Source organism: Mchenga conophoros, linkage group LG7, assembly GCF_057382185.1.
Source record: "Mchenga conophoros isolate Kocher_MC1m ecotype Shallow Benthic linkage group LG7, M_conophoros_male_GT1.1, whole genome shotgun sequence".
NCBI classification, from domain to species: Eukaryota; Metazoa; Chordata; class Actinopteri; order Cichliformes; family Cichlidae; genus Mchenga; species Mchenga conophoros.
The window spans coordinates 65,372,537-65,393,378 of record NC_140532.1 but is presented as its reverse complement, the minus strand read 5'-3'; the positions used below and the strand labels follow the sequence as shown (position 1 = coordinate 65,393,378).

General features: G+C 41.7%; 2 protein-coding genes across 5 annotated transcripts in view; one reads left to right on the top strand and one right to left on the bottom strand.

Annotated features, from left to right (window-relative positions):
* The window catches only part of LOC146571577 (voltage-dependent calcium channel subunit alpha-2/delta-4-like), an 84,898-nt gene that overhangs the window by 41,720 nt on the left and 22,336 nt on the right, over positions 1–20,842 (top strand). The window lies entirely within an intron of this gene.
* Positions 3,457–13,882, bottom strand: LOC146571578 (leucine-rich repeat-containing protein 52-like). 2 transcript variants are annotated; one of them, XM_085280828.1, is made up of 4 exons: positions 13,420–13,882; positions 6,189–6,328; positions 5,065–5,730; positions 3,457–4,816 (listed from the first exon to the last, which is right to left on the bottom strand). In XM_085280828.1, the coding sequence occupies exons 2-4, from the start codon at positions 6,232–6,234 to the stop codon at positions 4,347–4,349; spliced, it is 1,182 nt and encodes a 393-aa protein (XP_085136954.1). In that variant the 5' UTR covers positions 6,235–6,328; positions 13,420–13,882; the 3' UTR covers positions 3,457–4,346. The 2 variants fall into 2 exon arrangements, with proteins under 2 accessions (XP_085136954.1, XP_085136955.1); XM_085280829.1 differs by having other exon boundaries at positions 13,456–13,882.

The following is a 20,842-nucleotide window of genomic DNA, read 5'->3' as shown; positions in this document are numbered from 1 at the left end:
CTCTCAGAACTCTGTAAGGAAGTAGTCCTCTCACTCACATTTAAGAACAGCGATTTAGAGGTTGTGAAATATGGAACGCCAGGACTGCCATAATGAATTAATTAAATACACCATTAAATAATTAATTAAATGTGGCAATAATTAATTAAAATTGGAATTAATTAATTAAATAAATAGTTATGACACATGTAATTAATTAATTATTGACACATTTAATTAATTATTTATGTATTTCACATTTTAATTAATTATTGACACATTTAATTAATTATTGACACATTTAATTAATTATTTAATGATATATTTATTTCATTTTGGCAGTCCTGGCGCCTGGCTCTCGTCATGAAATAATTTTATCTGTCAGCCTCACCCATCAAACTCAGGGGGCGGGGTTAACGCTGCCCATGCAGCTTCTCTAACATTTGATTGGTTGCCGTGCAAAGTAAGTCAAAACAGGTCGATCCTAGATAATCGATTGCTTGTGTAGACTTGGGGCAGCCAGGTATCCCAGAATGCAGATCAAATCACAGGCAGCAATGGTGGTGGTGTAGTTTTAAAATACCCCGTTTTTCTGTCACCAGCTACACTTTTAACAGTGTTTTAGCCGCGAATGTCGCGACGTATGTCTGGTCAGGTTGTCAACATAGAACATGCTTGCAAAAGTGCTCAGATGTTTTCAGAGATTTCACTAGCTCTGCTAACAGTTAGCATGCAGAGCGCACCGAGGGGGTACATTAACCGGTTTGTTTACATATTCCACTCTCCGTGTTCCACATGTTGCATTCGCAGATTCTCATTTTCACCGAACGATCGTCTCTTTCCGCCTGGTCTTGTGTCTCTGTGCTTCTGTAACATAAAGAACGAGCTGACATTTTTCTCACGAAACCAGCGATCAGCTCAACAGACCCTCAGTTTACCTGCATGCATCCTCCTCCTCATCTGTCAGCTGTTTAACACCTGCTGCTAATTCAAGAAACACGCCTAGTTACCTGGTGATAGTCACAGTTTAACTGGGCAGCCGGTGCTCGATATAACGCAATGTGAGCGCATTTTTCTGCACAAGATAAGTAAATATAGTATTTTCCCCGAGCGCAGAGCTGCTGGAGCTTGTTTCCTTACAGAGCACTTTATAGGCGAACAGCTTTATCAGCGGCTGATGTCCAATCACCGGCACACAGCTTTCAAACCTCAGCTGAGTTTTAGCTCTCAGTGGTTAAACGCTGGACTTCATTCACTCAGGTTCTGTCTGTCGGGTCACGTTTACTTCGCTGTTTTATTTACAACTGAGCAAATCGGTTTGGCTGAGGTTAAAGTTACGTTTCATAACTGCATAGTTTCACAGACGTTTAATGGTTCACTGGCACATGTGTTAGACTGAACTATCATCTAAATATCATCTGTTTTTTAATAGTTATTCAACTGTATTCTAAGCACCAGCTGTCTGTTAGAATGTGATTTTTTTTCTCTCTCTGTTGGCAGAGGTATAAAAATGCGCAGGAAAATCTGACGTGCATGGCGAACTTCACCGACGATATTTAGGGAGGAATAAACACACATCAAACATAAATGAACCATTTGCCTGTCTCCATAATTGAGAGAATTTTCTCTTCTTATGTCAACACTCTCTCTCTCTCTCTCTCTCTCTCTCTCTCTTTTTTTTTTTTTTTTTTTTTTTTGCTTTTTCGGTCATGTTATGTTTACCTGTCAAAGGCTTGTTACAAACTATGAAACACATCGTGCAGACTTCTGGATGTTAGAAGAAAACTAATACTGCTCATGAATGAGACTAAAGGCAGGAAGGTGTCCTTTAAAACTAAACATATTAATAGGACCTCCCTATTTATATCATAGTTTATGATATAGCACGTGTATTTCAGTAATAGCTGAGGCCACTATACGTGCTGGCCTCATATCAAATGTGAAGGCAGACTGAGTCTATGTTTGACGTTTTTTATATCTAATCTTCCTTTTCAAACATTTAAACAGCAGCGAGTCTGCAGCTGAGGGAATACAAACTCAAATTGTCGGAACAGGTTTGCTCGTTTCTTGGATTCATTTGGTGATTTATTAAATGTATAACTGTTATTCTAATCTGCTGCTGAGTCTCTTACACTTTTCTTTATGCTGTATATTTTCACGTCTCTGGAATAGTTGGCAGTTAGATAGTCAGCTGGGAAACTTTGTGTTAACTCATGGAGCTGAGGATATCGTGGATATGCTGACCTCGCTGCGTGGTGTACAGAGCGAGGTCAGCATGATTAATATTCACAATAAAAATATTAGCCGAACATCATGAAGTCTGTATGTGTTTCATAGTGTCGAACAACCTTTGTACAGTTAAAGCCAGCAGTTACTACATGACGGAAACACCAACGTTATCTCTTTTATGTGTTTATACACAGGTCACGCTGATTACTGAACAAAAACCCAAAGATCAGATGTTAAACAGATTTATTTGCTCTCTCTCCTCCTTAAACATGTTTTTAATGTTAGTTATAATTCAGAATTGGCGACTGAAACACGTAGGACACATAAGAACATCAGGAAATAAAACACCGATAAATATAACCTCAGTAAAAGAAGTCAGCGGGGGTTACTACAGCTGTGTACCGGGGCCTGCGCTTTGTCGGTGGGATTGCTTGCGAGGCGAGCGGGTCTATCCCACGCTTTGCCGTGAGACTGGGCAGACATCTCCGAAATCATCGAAACACTTTTGCAAAGAGGCTGTATCTTGACAAACCGACCAGACACATGAAGATTAAACCACTACATTCTCGGCTAAAAAAATATTAAAACGGTATTTGGTAACACACAAACAGGGTTTTTCAAAGCTCAGTTCTGTTAGCTTCCACATGCCGGTTGTTGTGTGCTAGAAACAATGGCCACCAGGCCAAAGCAATGGTTTTGACTCGATCAGCGTTAACCCCGCCCCCTGAGTTTGATGGGTGAGGCTGACAGATAAAATTATTTCATGATGAGAGCCAGGCGCCAGGACTGCCAAAATGAAATAAATAAATATATCATTAAATAATTAATTAAATGTGTCAATAATTAATTAAATGTGTCAATAATTAATTAAAATGTGAAATACATAAATAATTAATTAAATATGTCAATAATTAATTAATTAAATGTGTCAATAATTAATTAATTAAATGTGTCAATAATTAATTAAAATGTGAAATACATAAATAATTAATTAAATGTGTCAATAATTAATTAATTAAATGTGTCAATAATTAATTAAAATGTGAAATACATAAATAATTAATTAAATATGTCAATAATTAATTAATTAAATGTGTCAATAATTAATTAAAACGTGAAATACATAAATAATTAATTAAATGTGTCAATAATTAATTAATTACATGTGTCATAACTATTTATTTAATTAATTAATTCCAATTTTAATTAATTATTGCCACATTTAATTAATTATTTAATGGTGTATTTAATTAATTCATTATGGCAGTCCTGGCGTTCCATAGTGAAATGGACCAAAAACACTTCTTTAAAAAGAAAAAATACCCAGTTTAGATAAATAAAGAGTTTATTACCTTCAGCATGATTAACAGTCCTTGAGTTCAATTACACTTCAATTTATTTCATGTGCTTATCACATGTGAGCTGATCTCCTCACGCTCTTTCTTTACTTCACAATGTTGGAGATAATAGTCATCGCTGTTTCGTTGTGCTGGATTAGAAGCTGTTGCAGCTCTAAGCTTGCCCTCTAGGTGGCAGTACAGCTCTAGTATTGTTTGAATGCAGTTAACCTGTGATGAAGCTTAAAGCAGCGTTTACCTGACAGCAGCAGAACTCTGATGTGGTTCAAAGTGTTTGTTGTTCTGAGGAGATTCAGCGGGGGCATCCACCTAACACAGGTACAAAGAATTACTCTGCAGAATGGGGAATGTAAAACACGCACAGCTGATTAAGAGAAAAGTAATTTTTTGCAGCTCACATCAAGAGAAATGTCACACATTCACAGACGTTTGTACTTTTTGACTTTGTGCTTCTTGGGCTTAGATCCAAAGACGGGAACTAAATGTAGATTCATATTTCTAAAGAAGAAACACACATGAAGGGAAAGTCAAGGTGCAGAAGTGCCAAACAGCAGCTTGAGAGAAGTTTCAAAGCTGGCTGAGGGATGCAGCGCAGGGAATAACAATTCACAGAGCATCCATACATTAAAAGAAGTACTGCAGAATCACAGCTTCACTGGATTTAGTCCGCTCCATTAAGCTGCACAATCAGTCCCCACCCGGAGAGTTTCGCCCAGTGAGCTGCAGGGTTTCTCTCTGCAGACCTCGTCTCATCAGTGATGAGAGCTGAAGTACAGTGTGTTAGAAACTGCTGATTCGATAACTGTGCACGAAGCCGCAGGCCTCTTTGGGCGGCGTTTCCTCCAGTGAGGTCGGGGATGACGTCTGCCCGTCTTCCAGGTCGGTGTCAGCTCCAGACTCAGCCATCAGGGGCTGCCCGCGGCTCTTCATCTCTTTCTGGTAGCGGGCTACCAGCGAGGCGTAGACGCACCCGTAAGTCGCTGCCACCACCATCATGACGCACACTGTGCCGCACACAACGGCCGCAACTACCTGCGTGCCCTGTGCCCGGCGGACGCTCGCGGGTCTGTAGCGCTGACGGATGCAATCATCGGCACCTCCGACCCGGCCGGGCGGGCAAGGAGGCCGGGTGGCGCCTTCCTTGGTTGAAGTCTGGAGGCAGTAGCTGAACATCTCTGCTGGCACGCTGCGGATGTCCCTGCCCTTCAAATCCTCCGGGAGGCTGCACTGCATCACATCTACCTGCCCATCTATAAAACAGATGGAGAGGGGACACAAAAACAAGGGGAAAGAAGGAGGAAGGGAGAAAGAAGGGAACCAGGAGAGACAGGGAAGGATTGAAAGATATAGAGGTCATTGTACTCTTAGATGTCTTTGCTCAGCATACATCCATCCTGCAGAGCGGAGATTAATTGCTTAGATTATACACCCCAGACTCGCTCTGGTAAAGTCTTAAAGTATTTGAGATATGGAGAGGCCTGCTAACAGCCCTGCTCACCCCTGTAAATCAACCACTCCATCCAGTGCTTGAAGTCTCTCAGCTTGCAATCGCATTTCCAAGGGTTTCCTACCAGCAGGAGGTGCTGTAGCCCCACCAGGGGTTCAAATGTGACTCTGTCCAGGGTGACAAGCCGGTTGCTGGCCAGAGACAGCCAGGTGAGTCTCTGAAGCCCATCCAGCAGGCCCTTGGGCAGCCACAGGAGGCCGTTGGAGGACAGATCGAGTTCCTGCAGCTGCCATAGCCCCTTGAAAACCTCCTTGCTCAATCCAATACTCCCCTGACTTCCATTGAAGGCCTCGACTGTCACTGTGCTGCTATTGAGTTTACTGAGGTAGTTGGTGGACAGGTTTAAGCGGCGCAGGCTGTTCAGGCCTAGGAAAGCTCCTGGCTGCACGGTTGAAAAGTGGTTCTGGGAAAGATCCAGTACCTCCAGGCTGCTGAGGTTGGACAGCTCAGCTTTGCCCAGGAAGGTGAGATTGTTCTGGGGTAGGTGGAGTGCCAGAGAGTCCTGGGCGAGCAGCCCAAGGATAGGCGTCAGAGAGAGGAGTCCAACAGCAGTGCAGTCAGTCGTATTGCCATAGCAGGTGCAGACACCAGGACAGCCTGTGACGGAACCCAGAAGTCCCAGCAGAACCAACACCAGAGTGGACAGAGCCACGCAGACTGGAAGACACGAGAAACGAACAGAATAACAGCGTCTTTTACACTGCCAAAACTATCAGTACATCGTTTAGAAACATTTAAACCTCATGCATTAACTCTGTGAAGCTATATTCGGTTTAATGTTGTAAACTTGCAAGCCTACTTCCCTCAGTTCACCTAAATTAGCTTTTTAATGAATCATAGTAGATTTTCCTCTGTTATAAGCAGATCACTTGATCACTGAAGCTCAGAAAGAGAGCGATGTAGAGAACAGTGTGCTCCACATCTCTTCATAAGAACAGGAGCCTAAATGAAGGCATCAGATTAATTCCTGCAGTGATTCATGTTGACGTCTCAGTCACCAGTGCTGGAGTCTCTCAGGTTTGTCGGCACACTTAATTTTAGCTTTCTGGTAGGTAAACTATACATTATATTTAGGTGAAGATATAGGTTTTGTATAGTATATGAAGTGGACTCACCCAGTCTCTCCAGATGACTTCGTCCATACTGGTGCTGGTTCTTCATGTCTGCCACATCAAATCCACTGAAACCTCAGGCTGCCATCCAGCTGTTCTTTCTCTCGGCCGGGTCACGCAAACTTTCAGCTTTGGAGAGTGTCCTGAAAAAAATGTACATGCAGAGCTAAACATGAATTGGAGTTGCAGATTGTGAACTACTATTGAGATCTTTTACAAAAAATAGTTGCAAATATTATTAATCAGCACAAGACTGTAGCCTAAAGGATTAGGTACATGATTAGTTTCAGAAACACAAAAAAAATATTTTATGATATGAGTCAAAGAGTATAAGTAAAAGTTATAATACTACCATAATGTTTAGTTTCAAAATGTACTTAAAGAACTTAACGTAACTTAAGTTCATAAGAATGTATATTTCTTTAATGCTGAAACATGAAGATGAGCTAAACCTTTACAATAAATAAATAAATAAAGTCTGATATTTCCATCCAAAAGTAAGGTAAAAGTGCAAAGAAATACTGCAGTATAAGTATTGTGTGTATATAGTATATGGGCATTGTAATAGTACCATTACTAAGGCTACTGAAACAAATGTAGGGTTCAGAGTGAAAGGAAAAGGTTCATGTATCCTGTGTGTATGCGCCCCTCCCCCTACACACAGAGTGGAGAACAAATTTTATCCAAAATATGAAAATCACTCATTCAAATGACTTCAAACTCGGCACTCCACTTACTCGGGCTCCCAGCCGCACACACAGATAGTTTGAAGAGAATTGATGAGTGGTTTTGGAACTAGATAAAGAAAATATGAAACTACATACAGACATACTCATAGCGTCCAGTGACCGTCCTAGCCATGTCTGTTAGGTAAGACGAGAAGGTGAACTGGACTTTAATTTGGGAACTTTGGACGACTGGGGGAAAAAGCCGCCCTTTTAGAATAACAGGTCATCTTTGTGATGCTTTATCTTTATTCAGGTCTTTATTCCAGGGCTTCAAACTGATTGTTTCCTTTCTACAAGCCTGTTTAATTTAAATCACAAAGAGTGCAGCTCAGTATGGAAGATTAAGTGGAGTATGTCAGATTAAAAACTGCAGACTTGTGCTGTAATGGGCAGCTTTTTTGCACGCCCTCAATCCTTTTCATTCTTCTCCTTTCTTGCTCAGAGAAAACGCACAATGCGCTTCATGCTGAAGTGGAATAATCCTCTGTGTTTTCATCCACCAACATCGGAGGAAAAGTCATTGCCAACTTTTGTCTTCTTAACGCCCACTCGCAGTTCCTGTACGCTGTGGATACAGTACAGCATTGTTTCACACATGCAATCAAGAAAACTGTTTACATTTTTTGACGATTCTCTCTTTTTTATAAAAAAAAAAAAAAATCGTTGACTTTACTTCTCTTGATATCTTTGGATGTTTGGGGCACTTCTGATATGCAGAGGAAAGTGTGCAGGGGGAGATAAAGCTGCAGTGGAAAAAGAAAAGTGCTGTCACTCCACCATCCATCTTTAACTGCTGTAAAGAGCTGGAGAAACGCTGCCTCAAGGTCTTTCTTTTGTTGCAGGTCCTTCTTTTGTTAACTTGGCACAAAGATGTCCGTCACTCTGCTGTGAACTGTGTGAGGCAGAAAGTCGCCTTCGGGGCACAACTGACATTAGAAAACAGGGGAAATTACAATGCAGGTATAGAAGCGAGATAATGGCTCCCTCAAAGAATATTTGACGTCACTTTACATCATCAAGAGACCAGGGGAAAAAAATCAGGGCCTTCATCCCAGGATGATATTGACAGGCACATCCTCTGTGTATGAATAGAAGATAATGTACTGTAAGTACTGGTGCTCAGAGTGTCTGCAGGATTAGACTGTCCTCATCAGAAGCCGTCACCTCAACAAAACCAAAGCAGAGGCAGAGTAACCCCAGTCTGTTGGCTTTTCTGTTCTGCACACTGTGAAGGGGAGTGAAATGAGAATCCTGCAACCAGACTTTGAGGGACAGCTGTCATTTGCATTTGATCTTCAGAGTTGCCCTTAAGAGGATGAGCATGCAGAATCACCTCTGATGCTTTCTGATGTTGGTGCTGGATCCGAAGTATTTGTAGAAAGAACAAAATCTCACATTGTATAAATCCTTCAGGCAGAGCTGAACTCGATGTCTTTATCCAGATCCCTTTACTTTGGGATTAAAGTACCAGTGAGCACCCTCGGTGCTCTACACTCGCCCGCCGCTGCACACTCAAACACATGCGCAGCTGCGAGCCGAGGACCAAAAACAAACGTAGGGGCTGGTGTGTCATCTTCTGTTTATCAATCTGTGAAGTTGCTCCTGGCTGCTTTTCTGCTGTTTCTCTCCTCAGTCGTTCGCTCCTTGTAGCTCGCCCTCCTCTCTGCCCTACTTGGTGTCTCCTTCTTTGGACTTTTAAGGACACCCCTGAGCGCCAGAGGCGGGTGTAGGTCGAGGACGCTAGGTCCAAAATCAAATTTTCCCAGTGGGTTTATTCATAAAAAAAATACAGTCTCTGAGACAGTCAAGGAAAGACTGCTGGTTTTTTTCTGATGGAGGCTTTTGATGCTAGCTCTGGTAAATACCTGAGTTAGTCTATTGTATGAATCAAAATGTCTATATAATGGAAGCAAATATTTAAAATATAAATAGGATAAAGCTTTAGTTGCATGTTATTTTGCAGATTTTAAACTCCAAATCAGCGGTCCCCAACCTTTTTTGCACCACGGGCCGGTTTATGTCGGACGATGTATTCACGGACCGGCCTTTAAGGTGTCACAGATAAATACAACAAATGAAACCAGTATTGGTACCAAAAAAGGAAGATTTATTCATAACACACGGGAAAAGACCCAGGGAAACCGAGTTAAAGATAAAAACGATTAAAAAATAACGATAAAAACTTCACACCCGAGCCTCAAATCTTGTAGCCCGGTACCAAACGACTCATGGTCCAGTACTGGTCCATGGCCCAGGGGTTGGAGACCGCTGCTCTAAATTAAAAAATAAATAAATACTAATCAGCAGTGTACAATGAGTTAAAGTCATCTATAGCTACAATGCTAAACCGATGAATATATTAATGGATCAAAATTGATGTTCCAGGAATGTGTATTAAAGTTCACCCTTATTTCTTCCATGGGAAGTGGGAGGGTAAGTAGCAGCAAGGTGCTGCTAATCAAATTACGTGAGTAACTGATCATCAGCAAGTGTGAGCAGCTCTATTAAAGCACAAGTTTTGTCACTTTGCTGATTTAAAGTATTTAAGTGTTCTGTGTTAAAACATTCTCAGCAAATTCACCCGGTGCAGTGGTCAGAGAACAACCCAAAAGCTCCATCTCAGACTCTACAGGTTAGCTCAGTGAGCATGTTAAATGTCGAAGTTCATGACAGTACAGTTAGAAAGAGACTGAACAAGTATGGCTTGTTTGGAAAGGTTGCCAGGAGAAAACTCTTCTCTCTAAAAAGGACAGCACAGCTTAGGTTTGCAAAGCTGCATCTCAACAAACGAAAAGACTTTGGGAAAGATGTTCTCTGGACCAAAGTGGAGCTGTTTGGCAGTAATGCACAAACAGCTTATACTAACTGTCCACACGGTGATAAGGGCCTGATGATTTGGGTTTGTTGTGCAGCCACAGGATCCAGGCACCTTGACTGAGTCAGGTGTTCTCAAGCTAAACGTGAGGCCAACTGTCCAACAGCTAAAGCTTTGTCCAAAATGGATCACACTACAGGGCAATAATCTCGGATGCTGTGGTGGACCCTTCAGAGAGCTGTGCATAACTAAATGTGGCAAACCTCAGTGAACTGAAGAGTGGACCAAATTCCTCCACAGGGATGTGAGAGATTGATAAAGTCGCACAGAAAACAGTTTCTGGTGTAGTGCTACTTCTATGCCAATTTTCTACACTGCATTTATTTCAGAGCAAATATTCTGATTTCCTGTGGGACATCTCTGCCTTGTTCTTGGTCTCCTTCTCTTTTCCGCACCATTTAAAAAATCCTGGAGACGCCCCAGAGACTGAGACTTGCAGTGCCAGTATGGCCTCTGAGGATCTGCAGAGAAAGTATTTCATCCTCTCCTGTGCTTTCCTACGTTCTGATAGGTTAGAAGTGTAAAAGTGCACTATGCATGCTCTTCTACACCGAGCCCGGAGAAGCATGTTTTTGATATACATGTGTATATATTTTCTGGGGCCATAAAGTACTAAAGTTTAATATCCAGCTCTACTAATCACACAATATTGGGTTGTAGAAGTCTTTGAAATAATTGCGTTCCTGTGGTTTGAGCTATACTGTAATATTCTTTGTGGGTTTTATGTCTCTTCAACGTTCAAACGTTTCCCACCCCAGAAGCCCATATTCCTCCTCATTCTGCAGGACACAGCATGGATCCTCCCACAGTAACGTCCCAGTAAAAGCTTTCCCAGTTATAAAAACTGAAGCAAAATGTTCCTCCGTTCCTCCTGTGTTTCAACTTTATGGAGGTTTTGTGAGCAAACGGCTGTTGAGTTGAAGCAGCTTGTCAAATGCACCATCAGCCAGATTAGACGCCACCCACACAGATGCGAGGGGTCGCAGATTAAAACCCCAGTTTCAATCCCTGAGCAGGGCAGATGCCTGTGCAGGAGTCCAGATGTTGTTTAAACATCTGATCCCAGAAAACACCTCCTCCCGCCCCGCCCGCCCAACCTGACCAGCCTCTGACCCGCGCTGTCTCGGTTTTTATTATCGTGCTATTACCACACACACATCTGCTGTTTTTATTTGGCCTGTCAGTTAAATCACTTTCACAGCGGTAAACAATATACAGCCGATCTCCTCATACACACTGAGCCACTCTGGTAACAGCTAGCATCATGCAGCCATGATTTTCTTTTTGGAGAATGTCACCTTGTTGGTTGTTTCTCTGCAGCAGTCTAAGTTCCACACTGAGTGGGTCTTCCTATGTGTATACCAAGGAAGTGAGTTCCTTGGTTTATTTAAGTTGATGCACGAGCTTAGTTATTATAATCCTAAATGGTTGCTTTGTAGTTGGGTTAGTTTAATCAGACATACTGGCGATTGGTAGCTGTAATACAACCAGTTTTATACCCATTTATTAGTGTAAAATTGCTTGTTGCGAATAATGACCCCAAAATCCAAATATTTACTTAATGTTGGTGAATAACAGTGTAATGCTTGACAGGATTTGTCTTTATTTCAGTACCATGGTTAGCTCCTGGGGTAGATTAGCAACAAGCACTGTAGCCTCTGCCGGTCTTTTGCTGTGAATCGCTGCTCGCTAACACATTCAAATAAGTTTAGCATTGTTTTAACACATGTGCTGTCCTGGGGTCATTTTTGAACCCTGAGTACAACAGGTGTATGGCAATCGGGAGGACATTATGAGGGTTAATTAACTGCTTTTTATCACTAGTTTAAACAAGAAACAGACAAATAGTGACTAGTGAACACCCTGGAGTTCTACCTGGGCTTTAATAGGTTAATTCCAGTGTGTTCAAATAAATATTTTCTTATCATTTAGCAGGTTACATTTGTATTAATGGACTGACCTTAAAACCATTCCCCCCGACTCTGAGATTAGTGGGGTTCAAGAAGCGAGCGTCAGTGAGGTTTGAATTAGGCCGCGATGTTTTCACAATGCAGGTGACGTGTGTGAATTATTGGGGATAATTCAGAGGATTTTGCTTTGTTTCAACCATTAATGAATGAAAGTCACTTGAATGAGTGACTGAAAGCATTATGTTATATGCATGTGCTAAATTACTGGGTGAAATTGATGTTTCAGTTATCCTTCCTGACATTTGCTGAAGGTAAAAGGCTGCAGGGCTCTGTGACATTTTACCTTTAGTTATTAACTTATCCCCAAGCTGTAACACCACAGTGTTTCTTACAGACACTCAGTGCTCCAAAAATCTGTTGTTGAATTAAGGTGAACTGGAGTTTCCCCCTCAGCTCCACGTCTCTCTGATCAAATTAGGTTTTTGTCCCGCTGTAACTGCCAGCAGTGGTTCTGGTCATTAAATCAGACCTTGAGGCTTCAAAAACATTTCCTCAAAAACCTCTTGATCGTTAATGCTGCTCTTATTTCTTTATATCATCTTTTTATTGACTGTGCAGTGATTCTAACAACAGCCTTCTCACTTAAAGTTCTCTCTTTAAGCCTTTCATTATCTGCTCAGGCTGAAATGGTGTAAGACAAATCAGCAAACAGCTTTCCACTTATGTGGAAAAGTGGAGGGTTATTATCTCGATTTAAAACTCCACTGTTCCGATTTTGTCATTGAAGTGCTGCCATGTGACGTTCCCTGCTTCATCTGCAGTGCATTGCCATGCTTTTCTGGGCTCTAACTTGGCATCCGGCGAGCTGCTTAATGGCCTCTGACAGGCAGTCTCTCCCCCACCCCCCACCCCCCCCGTGGCTGCACTTTTCCTCCAAACAGCCTGAGAATGAGGCATCCGAGCGTTGGGTCCAAAAGGCCGAGAGCACAAACACACTGCAGCATCCACACTGAGGCGGGCAGGGAGACAACAGGGAGCAAGTAAACAACACGCACACATACACACACTGAATACATGCCAAAAGCGTGCGCGCACGCGCGCGCACACACACACACACACACACACACACACACACACACACACACACACAAGCTCACTCCCACACGCGTTTAGTCTCTCTTTCTATTAAAAGCATCAGCTTGTACTCTGCATGGCCTGAAGTATGTGGACACCCAAAGATTTCAGCCGTGTGTGTTGGATGAACGGGGGACTCCAAAGTCTGGACATTAACGGGCGTCACTAACATCCTGGTTTCCCATTCAAGCTCGTAAAAATTTGTGAAGTCAAACACTGATGCATGGTGATGAGGTCTGGCTCACAGGCAGGTTTCTGTGCAGATCTCCACACCACACTGGAAAAATCATTCCTTTATGGCAATTTCCCGGTGTGTGGGGGGAGATGTCATATTGAAACAGGAATAGGGGCAAACTGTGGAAACCCAAAGTACTCATTACATGCCCTACAGCTGCAACAGTAAGTCAAGATGCTATTTTAATCTGTGGGATACGGGACACGTTTGTCCAGTTTCACAATGGATTAAAAATGGAAATAATCATCATGAATGAAATGAAAAGTTGCAGGTCTGGCAGAGAGATGAAACAGGCTGAAACAAACACTAAGTTAAAGTTACAGTGGACGAGTGTCCACTTATTTCTGCTCACCTATTGTTCACCCTCATGCACACAAGAGCGGCTCACCATCTGCTGCAGTTTCAGCCTCCAAAGAGAGAAAGAGGAGAGGAACTGTTCTTTTTCTCCTTCATCTGCAGCATTCGGTAAAGGAGCAGCTCTAAAGGCAGCGATTTCTGGATTCTGATTGAACCAGCTTTCTCTCTTCAAGGGCACAAAGTGGTTTCGGTTTAAAAGCCAGAGGCTCGAGTCTTTGTTCAAACCAGAATCTGGAGTTTTATTCCGGATCAAACACAGCTCACATTCGTTCTCCTCGTCTTCGTTCACGTTGCTCGCTGTCTTGGCTTCCTCCGATCGTTGTGCGCTCTGTCCAGCACACACCCAGCCCACCGACTGAGGACGGGCGAGCCTCTGTGTGTAAAAAAAGAGGGAGAGAGAGAGGGCTAGGGAAGCCACATGCTGCTGCTAATGCTGCGTGTGTGCGCGTGGGTGTGTGTGTGTGTGTTGGTGCGCTGGAGCACCCGTCCTCTCTGTGTTGCATCGAGTGTGTAATGTGCATTAAAGCTGTTTGACAGAAATAGTAACAGCAGAGTGCGTTGCAGCTGCAGGCTGAGCTCTGAATGAAGAGAGTCGGAGAGAAAGTAATCGGTAGTATTTCTTCACGGTACCTTAACTGCTGCATGTGCCAGGGCGGCAAATTTACAACGTGCTAGAGAGACTAAAACAATCTAATTTGTCAGAAGTATTAGTGTTTATATGAGACATCTTAAGATGGATTTATGGAGACGATACAAAAACTTTGACTTCAGGTAACTGCTGATGCAGAGCACTGATCCCATATCAGTGTTAAATTAATAAGGCAGACCCCAATCTGGTCCACTGGACGGCTATGGAAATGTGTGTGAGGGCATAAACTTTTAACTGTTTTATGGCAATTCCTGCTGATAAGGAGCTCCCCCACTGACGTTAAAGTAAATAAGAACTAGATGAATAATTAAATGACAGAAAATTCTTGTTTTTCACAATCTACAAGATAAATTTCTAATTTTAACAGTGTGGTTTCAGTAAAAAATGGACAATGGACTGTGAAAAAAACCAAAATGTTCCATTTTATAATTACAAGAAAGTATGTGCAATGAGCTAACAGGACCTTGTCTGTAATTTTACACATTCATTTCTTACAATTTATGCCCAAAGAGTCATGCTTGACAGACTTTTAATGTACTACAGCAGCATTTCTTTGTCATGTAGGGAAAAAAATGAGATTTATTATTGAAATTGCACTTTTTTTTCCTTCAATTTAAATATATCAGGGATTTACTGTGCAGTGAGTTTGACATCCCTGGAATAAACTTTATTTATCATTTTGAGGAAAATGCTGGGACTCATCCTCTTATGTTTGAGGCAACGTTAGGCTCAACTCAAACACTTCTCTCCTCACTTAGCAACAAAGTATACCAAAGGTGTATCACATTCAAGAATATAAATGTACTGAATTTCTCTTTGTTAGTAAAAGAAAAAAGAAAAGAAAGGAAAATTACTTAATAATTAGACAATCATACACAGAGTGGAGCAGAGAGACACAGGTGGCATAAAATAATGTGTCGATGACAACTTGTTACATCAGCTTAATTAAAGTTTCCACCCACAGACTGTCTGTGGTTACATGGGACATAATGAGTTAACGAGCTAAGTCAAAACCTTTTGTACACAGTCAGAGAGAAGCTCTTGGTGTATGTGACGATGTGGAATACCTCCAAACTGTTCATCCTTGCAGTTAGCATCCTCCGTGCTATGTTAGCTCTCCGATGCCAGATGCTGAAATATGCATTTCTAAAAATATGTCAGTTTTCTGTTAATCTCCAACCTCTGCGAGGGAAAATATGTATGACCCGACCAGTTGGTGCTGGTGATTGCACTTGTCTAAATGCACTTGCTAACTAACCACCAAGGATTAACTTTAAAAACAGTGATACCAACCAAAAATTGAGAATGTTCACCTTTTAATATAAAATTTTAAGCTGAAACTAGTGCATTTTAAATGGAACAACTTTTACTTTCAAAGTCAGAGTCATTATACAGACTACAATCAACCACGGCAACCTGTTAGCAATAAAAGCAATCACAAGGAGCAGCACCATATACCTCTTTTCCACCAATTTCACCCCGCAAGCAACCTTCTGGAACCACCTGTCAGGCACTCGGGTCTCACCTCTGATTGGTTGTCTCTGTTTGTCTCGGGCCATAGCCTGACTGTTACTGGGGCTCTGCAGCCTGCTTTGCAACCCCGCTCCCCCTTTTCAAGCTGTGTGACTTCATCAGTGTTATATCTGCTGCTGCTATCAGTGCCTGCTGTGGTCTGTGTTGGGGGGGTTTGCCTCTCTGCTCGTGTATGTGTGTGGAAGAGCAGGGAGGTCTCGGAACAGACACATGCTGACAAGTATAAATTAGTGAAATGGAAAGAGAAGGAAATAACCACCCTCTTTGTACTAATGTGGTCCTGACTGAACTAAAAATAATGAGTCTTACTGAAGCACAGTGAAAGATGAAATAGCAGATGGAAGTAAAGATAAAGAAAGAAAACAGAGCAGGCCACTCGGGGCTCTTACTGCATCGTCAGATTTGCATTTCACATTCATAAAAATGGGTTAGATAAACTATATTGATCACTGTGGTGAAATCATCTTACCTCAGCAACACTGTAGCACGATCCAGAAACTACAAATGCAGTTATCAAAAACAATAAGAGAAATTTTCAAAGATTGCTACTGTAGGTAGAAATTCATATGTACAGGCCAGTAAAGGTATGCATAAGTATATGGAATATTAAAGAATAAGATTAACACTATAAACAGAGCTGACAATAAATTGGATCATAAAATTTTTATGTTCTGAGTGGTGCTCTCAGTTTTTCAGCACACTCAACACAAATGAGAAGTTGGTGGTCTATTAAAATAAAACGCAGGCTTCAGCTACAGATTAAAATACTCAGAGACAAAGGGAGAATAACTGTTACATGAATCCCTCAGTATTTGTGTGTATTTTTACTTTATGTCGAGAAGCATGAATAAATGTGGTGCTTGTTTTGTCCCGTCCTTGCAGACTGCAGCAGAAACAGTTCAGCTGCAGCTCTGAAGGGCGGCGATAAGGACGCTGCTGACAGGAAAGGAGAAAAAAACTGAGAAATGAAATCAAACGGCTGAGCAAAGCCGCAGACCACTGAGTCTGCAGAGAGGCTATTTTAGAGGAATGACTGAGAGTGATGCCTTAAGAGGTTTAAAAGACCCAAAGGTCAGGACACTCCCCAAACACAAATGCAGTGTCACATTTCCCCCTTCTGCTACGAGCCTGCTATTACACACTGATCTCGGGGGGTGTCCCAGTACTGTACTCTCTTAAAGTACAGACAGAATTTCCTTGCTGTCCAAAGGCTGCATCATCAACCTGCAGCCAGCAACCTTTGAACTGGCAGAAGCTGATTGTTTTTTGGGACTAGCAGAAACAAATTTTAGGCACAATATTGATGTGACATCATCCTTTAATCCCTTAAGATTACAGTTATGTTCACATCTGTGCCTTTATATGGATACTTTCACATATTTGTCTACCCAAATGTGACATTTTAGTGTAAAATGCATGTAAGAAATATGAGCTTGTTCCTATTAGGAGCTGTTGTTGTTTAGCCTGTGGCTAAATGAAGTCTAACATTACGCCTATCTGCAATTTTCTCTTTATCAGCAGGGCTCTGTTCATTATTAGCTTGCTAGTGCCTGTTTCCCCATCCAACAGTGACAGATCAACTTCATCCATCCAATAATTCTAATCTTTTGCCACTGTTTTTGGACGGATGTTCACATTTAGGACAGAGAAGACAGATGGTTTGAAAGAGGAGTGAAAGAAGCCATCTATGTCCACTGTGAGCGACCGTCTTTGAACAGAGGCGGTGGTTTACGACACCAACTGTCTGCCATCTATAATCCGCCCACTCAGATCCTGGGCTATCTGACCTCAGTAAGTCACATGATAGAGGGGGCTAGGTCTCACAATGGGTTCACCCGAAACCTTGACTGATTGTGACCTACACCCGTTTTCACACCTTGGCTTGTTTGATTAGGCAGAGGATCAATAGGGGGTCCGTGACCCTCTTGGGGACCAGTGTTGGTCAAGTTACTTGAAAAAAGTAATCAGTAACTAATTACTGATTACTTCCCCAAAAAAGTAATCCCGTTACTTTACTGATTACTTATTTTCAAAGGTAATTAATTACTTAGTTACTTTTTTAAAACACGATTTACAACCTGAAGAGGTGATAAAGCGATAGATCTTTCAGCCCAATTCTACTTTTTCTGCATAATCCATCATACAAAATGTAATCAGATGGAAAAGTCTCTTTTTAAAACTTGTTTTATTAGTTTTAATCTTTTAACTTTATGCATCAAGCAAAAATTTAATTATATGCAACATTCTCTGACTGGAAGAAATTAGTTTAACATTTAAACCTATTTTCTGCACATTCCAGCACATAAAATAAAATATTTTGTGTGTTTACACTCAGTCTTTCAAATAGATGCAAGTAAAACACAGCAGAAAATAAATAAAGTCAAAGTCTCAGCGGTCCTGTTGCTCTATTTTCACCTGTAAAGCAGGAGTGCGGTAGGCGGAGGTTTACCCTGGTGCAGGTGTGCCGCGGTCAGTGGAAGAATCCGCGAGTTTCTCTGTGAGTTTCCCATCACGTCGTAGCTACTCGGTGCTTGTTGGAAGTTTAGGGGTTTTTTTCGCTGTAAAAAGAAGTTTTCTTCCCACGCACAACGGACACTAATGTTTTTGTCACTTTTTATGGAATCAAACTCAAAGTAAGGTCAGTACTTCCACGCTTTAAACGCTGCACGCTCATACTCTCTCTGCACTCGATATATGATCCATTGTTGATCTGCACACAGCTGTTGTCACTAACGGCGCACTCGCTTACGTCACTATCGTGAGACATTCTGGCAAAAAATCAAGGTTTTAGTAACGCAGTAACGCAGCATTCCTACGGGAAAGTAACGGTAATCTAATTACCGTTTTTGCAATAGTAATCCCTTACTTTACTCGTTACTTGAAAAAAGTATAAACAGAGATGGGCAGACTGCCCATCTCTGTTGGGGACACTCCCATAGGGCTTAAAATCTGGGACTCTCCACCATTTGACCCTAGAATTGAAGAAGCTTCTCGGATGAGAGGTGAAACGTCTTCAAGCAACTTAAAGAAGTCCAGACGCTTTTTTCCCCAAGCTCTTTAGCAGTGTTGGGACTAAGGCGTTATTAAGTAACGCGTTACAGTAACTACATTATTATTGTGGTAACGAGCACGGTAACTAGTTATTATGCCAAAACCGGGAACGCGTTAGTCGTTACTGGGAGTTAGATAGGCTCATTATTCGTTACTTCGTGTGGTGGCTATCACGGAGCTTCCACAGATTCAGTAACATTAGCAAGTGGTGGAGGCCAGCAGGTGGATGAAGGAAAAGGGGAGGCAGGAGGAGGAGAGACCCGAGGCGGCTGCCGGTCCGAGTGTGAACTGAACTTCAGGTAAGAAGTTATGACCTGCAGTCTATCTTGGTCAGATATGAACCAAGTTTAGGTGGAGTTTATTTTCGTTACGCTGACTTTTTACAGTCAGTTACAATAACTCTTACTGCCTACTAGCTAGCATGACGGAGTTTCTACAGCTGGGTGGGTGCTATGATGTTATTGATGTTGAACTTTATTTTGTTCATAAGGTTAATTATTATGATGCCAACCATCCCGTAAAAAACAGAATCGTCTCGTACTCAGAGAAAATATTAGCGTTTCTTATTGAGCTGAAAAGGAACACAGTTTGTCTCGTAATTCAGCTACAATGAAAAAGACACAAAGGTGGAGTTATTCTGTGTGGGGGGCACAAAGAAATACTTTTCTTTCTTATTCTCATTTAAAATGTCTAGCTTTTAAAAAATAATTATCTGAGTCTTGCAATAAACGATTGATAGATTGATGCATATATACCATCAGAACAGTGTACATCACTGTCACAACAGTGTTTGTTTTCATTCAAAGGCTTTATGATTTTTACTATAATGGCAGCCGGTCTCTAGTCAAAATGCCCGGGCCGATTTTCTGTCCCAGTCCAGCCCTGTATGCAGCTCATCTGCAGTCTGGTGTTACCTACATCTTCCTATTCAGAAGGCAGAATTTCAGAGTTCTGAGTACAATCGAAAGCACCACGACTGCAGTTTTTGTGTTGGATGTAAAAGGCGCACATGACGCTGTGACGTAGGCTAGAATCATGGCGGTCAGGCGTGGGATTTCTCTCGTGGAAATGTGCACATTATTTTTTCCTTTCTATTGGTAGGTGGCACAGTGCACTTGTGGCAAGTAAGCAAGCTAGAAGACTGCAAAGTTATGGAAGCAACACATTAACAAGAGAATTCTGAGTAAAACCAAACTTACTTTTCCTAGTAACTAGTTACTTTGAAAGTAACAAGTAACTTGAAGTAACTGAGTTACTTTTGATAGAAGTAACTAGTAATGTAACTAAGTTACTAATTTAAAGTAACTTACCCAACACTGCTCTTTAGACTACGATGACCTGGATGACTGAGAATCTTCACAGACATACTACCAAAGATACTTCTGTCAGTCAGATTATTCTGAAGAGGTCAATGATTCATTTGCCAGCAGCTGCAGAGTCTGGAGTTAAGATACTTTGCAAGTCCACTGGCAACGTTACCTGTAACATGAAAAACCAAACAGCCTTCCTGCACATGACTTCTTTGAGCTCTGTTTTCAGTCTCCACCACTCTCTGTGGGGAATATCTAAATGAGCTTTTTATCTGCAAAATACTCGTTTCATTCTAGTCTTTCCATTTCTGGCTGCCAAGAGAGTGTAAAGTGGCTTTTTATGCCTCATACTCTGGAAACTAATAAGAGCAAAAATGAGGGTAAAATGGTGTCCAGACAGCTAATCAATGTGCTCACTATAGCACGCCTAAAAACTGAGCAGAACCACCAAATGAGCTGAAAACACTTTGTCAGGTCCAATGCTGCCAGAGACAGTTTCCACTTAGGTTTATACAGATATTTCTTGAATTGTTGGGAAGCTCTTAGAGTACTTTATGCTGGGTATTTGTATTGAACGAGGTGAGAATGAATGAACAAACAATCTGTTCCTGTGAGGGAGGCAAATGCATCTCTTCCCACTTGATGGACTAGCATCTTTCAGCTTGAAGACATCAAAAGCTCAAAGTTGAAAGATCTTTAATCAACCCGAACAAAACTGAGAGAGTCTCTGGATCACAAACTGCACAGTTCTCAGCAGCACAGCAGAACCAGGAGCAAAAATGTGGCTCAAAGTCAAAGGTTGGAGGTCAGTGTGTCAGAGATCGTTAATGATGAGTTGCGGTTCTGTATTAAAAGCGCGGCGAGGTGCCTCATTG